We start from the raw sequence: 9716 nt of genomic DNA, 5'->3' as shown, positions 1-9716 counted from the left end.
CTAGCTGTTGTACTGTACTACTACACTTTTTAAGGCACTGTATTGTAAGATTTAAAATGTTTTCTTTATTTTTTGTTTGCCTTTTTAAAATGTATTATTAACCTATTGCAGTACAGTGTTATGTAGCCAATTGTGTTAGTTGGGTATCTAGGCAATGTTGAACTTATAAGTGCATTCTTGGAAGGGAACTTGTTTGTATATAAGGGGCTTACTGTACAGGATTAAGTCCAGGTTTTGTTGCTCAGATCACATAAGACCTTCACTAGAGTATGCTTTATGCTTTAACTTTCTCATCTGTAGTTAAGTGGTTGAAAGCAGTTTCTACCATGAGTGACTGTTGTGAGAATCAAATGCCTGATATTTAGAATGCACACAGCAAACACCAAAGACATTATATGTTCAGTGATTACTTGTTATACAGTGAAGTTCAGAAAGTCCAGGACTGTGTGTGAGATATCCTGTTGTCATTAGTATTAACCAAATTGAGAGATTGTAAGTGGTCAATACATGAACCTGGACTATACTAAAGAATGGGTAGGTGAGTGGATGAATAAGAAATAATGGCCTGGGAAAAAAATTAAAGAGAAAAAAATTCATTTTGGAAAACTAGGGACATCTGCGCAAGAAAAGATGTTTCCTACAAGCTATCTCTGAGTAAATCTCAACCTTATTTGATCTTAACACTTGCTCTTTGCGGGTGATGTGGATTGAGGCTTATGGCTGCTAGAAACAGGACAGAAGTAACAGAATTTGTTTTATTGGGCCTGTCCAGCTGGCCAGAGATGCAACCAGTTATTTTTGGGATCGTCCTTCCCATGTACCTGGTGGCAGTTATGGGCAATGCTCTGTTAATGACTGCTGCCCTCTCAGACCCCAAGCTTCAGACCCCCATGTACTTCCTGCTCAGCCAACTTTCCTTCATTGACATCTCTCTGACAACCATCACTGTTCCCCAGATGCTGGTGCACACACTGTCTGTGAACAGAACCATCTCCTTCAACTGCTGCATGCTCCAGCTCTTCTTTTTCATGGCTGTGGGCAGCATGGAAGGCCACTTGTTGGCTGCCATGGCCTATGACCGCTATGTGGCTATCTGTGACCCCTTAAGATACTCTGCCATCATCAGCCATCGCCTCTGCTTACGCATAACATTGACCTCGTGGGTGATCGTCAGCCTCAACAGCCTCCTTTATAGTGTGTTGGTCACCCACTTAACTTTCTGTGGCAACCAGGTCACCCACTTCTTCTGTGACATCACACCCTTGCTGAAGCTCTCCTGTACCCGGCCAGTGGTCAGTGAGCTGTTAATATTTACGGAGGGGGTAGCTGTGGTGGTCAGCCCCTTCTTCTTTATTTTAGGTTCCTATGCCCGCATTGGTGTGGCCATAACCCACATGCACTCAGTTGCTGCCCTGCGTAAAGCCCTGTCCACCTGTAGCTCCCACATCCTGGTTGTGCTGCTCCTGTACGGCTCTGTGATCTGCGTGTACCTCCGGCCATCTTCCAGCTACGACTTGGACCAGGAGCGTCAGGTGGCCATCTTTTACACAGTCGTTACCCCTATGCTAAACCCACTGATCTACAGCCTAAGAAACCAGGAGGTGAAGGGTGCCCTGCGAAGGCTTTTCAGGAAGCTCTGTATCTCAAGCAACTTCCAACCCGGTTCCCAGGCAAACGGGGAATGGCAGCACAGCTCCTGAACCCTTTATGTAGCATCGATATTTTAACAATATTCATTCTTCCAATCCACGCCCATGAGGTTGTTCCTTTGATTTGTGTCTGCTTTCTTTCATCAATGATTTATGGTTTTACTGTACAGATTTTTTAGCTCCTTGGTTAAATTTATTCCTAAGTAGCTGGTTCTTTTTGTTGTTATTATAAATGGGATTGTTTTCTTGTTTTTCTTTTCAGATTGATTGCTATTGTTGTAAAGATACACATCTCTTTGAGAGATAAAGGAGGTAGTATCCATAATTACACTGAAACAATAGAATCAAGGAGTTCTTTCGTGCAAACATAGGATCTCCAAGAAATTATTTTCCTTAAAGAAGTCACAATGAAAGAGAGTTCAAAAGCCCAAGGGAAAATGCTAGGGCTTGTTCGAAGGTAGTATAGTGTAAGCGGTTAAGGGAATGGATTTTGGAGACAGAGTGAATTTGTATCCCAGGTCTGTCATTACTCGCTGTGTGATTGTTTTGTGCCTATGATAACCAGTGAGCTGGTCAGTCCCTATTGATTTTTACTATGATTGTAAGGTACCCTCAGCAGCTCTTTGGGGAAATTTGGGGGGAGGAAATGTTTATTACTCACAGGTCCTGGAAAGGACAAGCACATCTTGGGCCATCCAATGAGGTTATGGATAGAGGGAGAGAGCGTGGGCTTAGAGTTCTGCTTTTATTGGGGATGAAGATAAGGGATTCATCTTCAAGGTTCACTATTTAATGGATGGATTTAAAACCCAAGAGTGGGAATTTCAATCACAGGAAGAATAAAATCAAGGGGCCCAAACAAACAGTTAATCTAAATCAACCAAGATCTCTAAACCAAGGAGGTGGGTGTGGCTGGCAGTATGTCAGGTAGCCTTTGAAATGCATGCTTCCTCAATCAAAGCTTAAGTCAGGCTCTTGCATCACAAAAAGAAAAACACAGGGTTTATTTATTTGTTTATTTTTGTTTGTTTGTTTTTAATTAATTACTTAATTTATTTTACCTTACAATATTGTATTGGTTTTGCCATACATTGACTTGAATCCACCATGAGTGTGCATGTGTTTCCTATCCTGAAACTTCCTTCCACCTCCCTCCTACCTCCCTCCCTGTACCATCCCTCTAGGTCATCCCAGTGCACCAGCCCCAAGCACCCTGTATCATGCATCAAACCTGGACTGGTGATTCATTTCACATATGATATTCACATGTTTCAATGCCATTCTCCCATATCATCCCGCCCTTGCCCTCTCCCACAGAGTCCATAAGACTGTTCAATACATCTGTGTCTCTTCTGCTGTCTCGCATACAGGGTTATCATTACCTTCTTTCTAAATTCCATATACATGCGTTAGCATACTGTATTGGTGTTTTTCTTTCTGGCTTACTTCACTCTGCATAATAGGCTCCAGTTTCATCCACCTCATTAGAACTGATTCAAATGCATTCCTTTTAATGGCTGAGTAATATTCCATTGAAACGCAGGGTTTAAATGTGTATCCTCTTTGGTAATTATTCAATTACTCTCTGCCTCAGCTATCCATTGATAAAGAGAGAAATAGTATGTATAATTAAGGTTTAGGGTTCATACGGATTTGATGAGTACAATATATGTAAAACACCATAACAATGACCAGTCCACATTAACTACCACATATGGGTTTTCTATCATTATTATTGTTACTTATTATTAATAGCATACTGAAGGGTTAATGCGGCCACAGTAGGGAAAGTGGAGATGTGCTGCTTGCAAACAGGATGTTTTGCCAAGGAGACGGACACAGCTTTGAGATTAATGGTCCCTTGCAAATAAGGGAACATTCCCTTCTTGTGATAAGGGCTCTGGACAGACTCTGCAGTCAGCCGGAATTTCACTCCCTTTTGCCGTACGATAACATTTATTCACATGCGCTGTACTGAACAAGCTTGGTCATACAGTCTGGAATTCTGCCCAGGGGGGCTATATAAAAATAAACCGCGAGCTTGCTTGCTTGCGCCGCTGTTATTATTTTTCCTCTGGCCAGAGTGTATCTGTCTCTTGCATGTCTTGTATGTTTTATGTCATTTCACTCGTAATCTCCAGAAATCTCCTACACATACACATGAAGAAATGATGGGAGAAAAGGGCAAAGAATGGCTAGATAAGGGTTTGCATATCTGTATGTATCCAAAGACTTGATGAAATGAAAGGCCAGAAATTAATCTGCCTCATTCTTTTTATCGACTGCACAGCAATTCATAGTATGTGTGTTGAATTAGTTTGGATTTCCTTCAAAGTCCTAAATAAGAAACAATCCTAAACCTCAGTGGCTTATAACAACAGGCTTTTATTTCCCAGTCAAAAGTCTGGAGGCTAAAGGGCCAACCATGCTTTAGACCCCAGGTCAAGTTCAGGTCTGTTCAATTTATTTCTTATTTTGAGATTGAAGCTAAGTGGCCCTAACTACACAGGGTGAGCTTTTCTTCTCATGATGAAAGCCAGAGCTCAAGAGGGCAAACCAAATCTTCTAAACCCATTCAAAGCTCTTTATCTGAAGCAGCATTTGTTATCCCTGTTCATAAACTGTGGGCTAAAGCAAATCCAAAGTCAAAGGGATGGAGATGTGTATTCTATTCTCAGTGAAGCCATGGCAAGGATATGAAGGGAAGGAAGAACAGATAGATACTAACTAACTACTAAATATGATAGTGTTACTATTAGTTGCTCCGTCATGTCTGATTCTTTGCGACCCCATGGGCTGTAGCCCACCAGGTTCCTCTGTCCATGAAATTCTCCAGACAAGAATATTGGAGTGGGTAGCTATTCCCTTCTCCAGGGGATCTTCCCAAACCAGAGATTGAACCCAAGTCCCCTGCATTATAGGCAGATTGTTTACCATTTGGGTCATGAGGGAAGCCCCAATATTCATTGGAAGAACTGATGCTGAACCTGGAGCTCCAATACTTTGGACACCTGATGTAAAGAGCCAACTCATTGGAAAAGACCCTCATTGGAAAAGCTGGGAAAGACTGAGGGCAGGAGGAGAAGCAGGTGACAGAGGATGAGATGGTTGGATGGCATCACTGACTCAGTGGACAAGAATTTGAGCAAAGTCCGGGGATAGTGAAGGACTGGCTTGCTACAGTCCATGGGGTCACAAAGAGTCAGACACGACTTATCAACTGAACAGCAACACTGGACATGACGAACCAAAAATTCCATTAGTATGCATGAAGATTGTTTCTAATTTTTTACTGTCATAGACAATAATATACTGAACCTAAAATATATGTGTGTATTTACACATAAAATATATGTTTATTCATTACATGTGCTTATTCTGTGTGATAAACTCCTAGAAGAGGAAGATATCTAAATACAAAATTTTTGATGGAATTGCCCAATTCTATCCATTTCTTCAAAGATATTTAATTTACTCTCTTGACCATTTCTTCACCTTAAGAAAATTCTTCCCATGGGAGCCGGGTGGATTCTTAGAAGAGGGTAGAGTGCTAAGAAGTGAGGCTAATCCATGGGTAAGGAATGAAGATTAGCAACAAAACTAAAGACAGAGAAGGAGGAAGGTGGGGGTGGGAGGCAGGAAATGAAATTCAGAAAAATTTTTTTTTTGGTATATAAGATACTTACTGGCAAATGTTAGTTAACTAACCACAGGTTGGCTTTATCTTTTCTTATCATTTTATAAGTGCCATGGCTCTCAAAATCACTGCAGATAGTTACTGCAGCCATGAAATTAAAAGATGCTTGCTCCTTGGAAGAAAAGTTATGACCAACCTAGACAGCATATTAAAAAACAGAAACATTACTCTGCCAACAAAGGTCTGTATAATCAAAGCTATGGTTTTACCGGTAGTCATGTATGGATGTGAAAGTTGGACTATAAAGAAAGCTGAGGGCTGAAGAATTGATGCTTTTGAACTGTGGTTTTGGAGAAGACTCTTGAAAGTCCCTTGGACAGTAAGGAGATCCAACCAATCCATCCTAAAGGAAATCAGTCCTGGGTGTTCATTGGAAGCACTGATGTTGAAGATAAAGTTAGAAAATTTTGACCACCTGATGCAAAGGACTGACTCATTGGAAAAGATTGATGCTGGGAAAGATTGAAAGCAGGAGGAGAAGGGGACGATAGAGGATGAGACGATTGGATGGCATCTCTGACTTGATGCACATGACTTTGAGCAAGCTCCAGGAGTTGGTGATGGACAGGGAAGCCTGATGTGTTACAGTCCTTGGGGTCGCAAAGAGTCGGGCATGGCTGAGTGACTGAACTGAACTGATGGCTCCCATTACCTTGGAAGATTTATTATCCTGGTGCAAAGACTAAGGCGGTATAGCTTCTCAAACCCATTTCAATGGTTTAAATTTTGACCAAGCCTTATATATATATATATATATATACATATATATACACATATATATACATATATATACATATATATACATATATATACATATATATATTTAAAATAATAAACCCTTATTCTAGCTAATTACACAAAAATTATTACAATTTTATTTCCTTCTTGACTTTGTGCCTATAACAATCCATATTATATGATAGAAACTTTATCTAGACAGATGGACCAAATTGACTTGTACTTGTGACATCTGCTTCATGTCCTGGGAGGCCACTTTCACTTTTCCTTTTGATCCTGTACCCACAAAACTGAAGAATCAACATTACTGTTGGCCACACCACGCATCATGTGGGATCTTAATTCCCCAGCCAGGGATTGAACTCTGGCCCCCTGCCTTGGGAGCACGGAGTCTTAACCACTGGCCCACCTGGGAAGCCCAAGAATCAACATATTGGTAGACATCTTGGCTCTTGAACCTGTTCCCCATGTCCAGCATTGATTGGTTAGCAAACACATTGTTGTTGTTCAGTTGCTAAGTCATGTCTGACTCTTTGCAATCTCATGGACTGCAAGCACACCAGGCTTCCTTGTCCACTATCTCCCAGAGTTTGCTCAAACTCATGTCCATTGAGTCAGTGGTGCCATCCAATCGTCTTATCCTCTGTCACCCCCTTCTCCTCCTGCCTTCAATCTTTCTCAGCATCAGAGTCTTTTCCAATGAGTTGATCTTCTCATCAGGTGGCCAAGTGTCAGAACTTCAGCTTCAGCCTCAGCCTCAGTCCTTCCAGTGAATATTCAGGACTGATTTTCTTTAGGATTGATTTCCTTGTAGTTCAAGGGACTCTCAAGAGTCTTCTCCAACACCACATTTCGAAAGCATCAATTTTTCAGCACTCAGCCTTCTTTATAGTCCACTTCTCACATCTTTATATGGCTACTGGAAAAACCATAACTTTGACTATATGGACCTGAGTCAGCAAAGTGATGTCTCTGCTTTTTAATATGCTGTCTAGGTTTGTCATAGCTTTCCTTCCAAGGAACAAGCATCTTTTAATTTCATGGCTGCAATCACCATCTGCAGTGACTTTGGAGCCCAAGAAAATAAAATCTATCAGTGCCTCCACTGTTTCCCCATCTATTTGCCATGAAGTGATGGGACCGAATGCCATGATCTTTGTTTTTTGAATATTGAAGTTTAAGCCAGCCTTTTCACTTTCCTCTTTCACTTTCATAAAGAGTCTCTTTATTTCTCCTTCACTTTCTGCCTTTAGAGTGGTATCATCAGCCTTGTGGCAAAGGGCTTTTCATAACTCAGTAAAGCTATTAATCATGCCCTGTAGGGCCACCCGAGATGGACAGGTCATAGTGGAGAATTCTGACAAAATGTGGTCCACTGGAGAAGGGAATGGCAAACCACTCCAATATTCTTGCCTCAAGAACCCCGTGATCCATGAAGCAACCCCTTCATTGATCACAGCAGATACATAGTAATAGACTAATTCCACATTTCAACTATAGAAAAGATTAGGAGAATCCTGAGACAGAAAGAGGTTAAATAATCCCAGAATAATGCAGCTCATCCAGGTCAAGGAAGTGCAAGTTGGAGAGCTGTGACAGGTGATCAGTTCTGAAGCAACTGTAACTCTAGCCCTATAGTGGACATTTGCCATGATGTCCCTCTTCCCATTCCAGAGGAGTTCCCCCATTTCCTTTGTCTTGGTAGGAGGCAGAACCTCCTTAATTTTTATGGAAAATAAAAGTAGCAGTATTGTTTTTCTAGTTCCCTTGGGAATTAGAGCTTGGGTGAGTGACCAAGACTTGACCAATCAGATGCACCACTTTATTTTGAATCTAGAGGTGTTGATGCAGAGAATAAGAAGTGAGTGCTCTTTTTGGAGGTGATCACATCTGTTTTTCAGGCCTCTAGGGGCTATGCCCAGTGACTGTTTCTGGTAATGTTGGTGGGGATTCAAGTGGCATGGAACAGAGTTTGGTAGCTACAGTGGTGACCTCATCAGACCAGTTCTGGAATATGATTTTGACTATGGTTCTGCTTGTATGACCTTTCTTATTCTTGTCCATTTTGCTGAACTTGTTGGTTTAGTCTTCTTGGAAATTCATGAGTTTCACATATGCTTTCAATAAACTTGTTTCCTCCATGAATAACCAGAATTAGTTTCTGTTGCCTGCATCTAAGAACTCTGAAATTTACAATCCTGGTGTTAGATATCAGGCCCACAGAACACCATCAGCTGTAATTAAAATCATGTTACTGATCTACACTAAATATATAGCTCCACGTGCTTTGGGTTTAAGAAATATTTCTAGGCAATATCCCATGAGAAAACTGTGATACATACCTAATATTTCTAGGAAGTTCTAAAGGAAACAGATTTTTGCGGGACAAAAATCTTTCATAGATACAGCTTGAAATCATAGATAAAACTTGAAACTGTGTTTTGGGGTTTTATCTAAATGAAGAAGTCCAGATCCTGTTCATCCATTTCCTGAAGGCTCCCTTGACATCCTTGTTCCTTAGGCTATAAATGAAGGGGTTCAACATGGGGGTCACTACTGTGTACATGACAGTCAGGATACGACCCCCGGCCACTGAATAGCTGGTAAGGGGCCGGAAGTAGACCCAGGTGAGGGTCCCATAGAATATAGCCACCACAGTGAGGTGGGAGCCACAGGTAGAAAAGGCTCTCCACTTGCCTTTGGCTGAGGGGCTCTGGAGGACTGCTGAGATGATGCAGGCGTAGGAGGCCATGATGATGGCCAGAGCGCCACTGATGACAATGACTCCTTCCGTGTGAATCATCAAGGTGTTGAGGTGGGTGCTGGAGCAGGAGACCTTCATCAGAGGGTAGAGGTCGCAGAAGAAGTGGGGGATCCTGTTATCTGCACAGAAGATCAGTCTGCCCATGAGAAAGGTGTGCAGCAGGGCGTGAAGATGGGAGAGGATGGGGCACACGGCCACCAAGTGTGAACACAGCTTCCTGTTCAGAATCATACAGTAGCGGAAAGGGTGGCAGATGGCGATGTATCTGTCATAGGCCATCACAGCCAGGAGGAAGTTCTCCATGGCTGCAAAGCAAATGAAGAAATAAATCTGTGTTAAGCAACCCATGTAGGAAATGGCCTTGGTAGAAGAGAAAATGTTCTGCAGCATCTTGGGGACTGTGGTGGAGGTGAAGCAGATGTCTGCCAAGGCCAAGTTGCTAAGAAAGACGTACATGGGAGTTTGGAGGCGTGGAGCAGAGATAATCAGGATAATGATGACAGAGTTGCCAGAAATGTTGATGGTATACATGAGCAGAAAAAGGACACAGAGCGGGATCTGCTCTTCCTGGTGGGTAGAAATGCCCAAGAAAACAAAATGGGACACACTGGTCCAGGTGGTATTGTCCATCTATTACCATTAAACAAACAGGATTATTATTATTTTTAATTGAGATGTAATTGGTATATAACTTTACATTAGTTTCAGGTGTACAACATAGTGATTCAATAAGTGCATGCATTATAAAATGATCACCACAATAAGTCTAGTTATTATCCATACTCATACATAGTTACAAAATTTGTTTTTTCTTGTGATGAGGGCTTTTAAGATTTATTCTCTTAGCAACTCTCAGATACGCAATATG

General features: G+C 41.6%; 2 protein-coding genes across 2 annotated transcripts; one reads left to right on the top strand and one right to left on the bottom strand.

Annotated features, from left to right (window-relative positions):
* On the top strand, positions 783-1700 carry LOC102177251 (olfactory receptor 1L1-like). Its single transcript, XM_013967883.2, has one exon. It carries the CDS (start codon positions 783-785, stop codon positions 1698-1700), a length of 918 nt encoding a protein of 305 aa, XP_013823337.2.
* On the bottom strand, positions 8534-9478 carry LOC102177535 (olfactory receptor 1Q1-like). Its single transcript, XM_005687111.2, has one exon. The coding sequence runs from the start codon at positions 9476-9478 to the stop codon at positions 8534-8536; it is 945 nt and encodes a 314-aa protein (XP_005687168.2).

This window comes from Capra hircus, chromosome 11 (assembly GCF_001704415.2).
Source record: "Capra hircus breed San Clemente chromosome 11, ASM170441v1, whole genome shotgun sequence".
Lineage (NCBI taxonomy): Eukaryota > Metazoa > Chordata > Mammalia > Artiodactyla > Bovidae > Capra > Capra hircus.
This window is presented reverse-complemented; position numbering and strand designations above follow the sequence as displayed.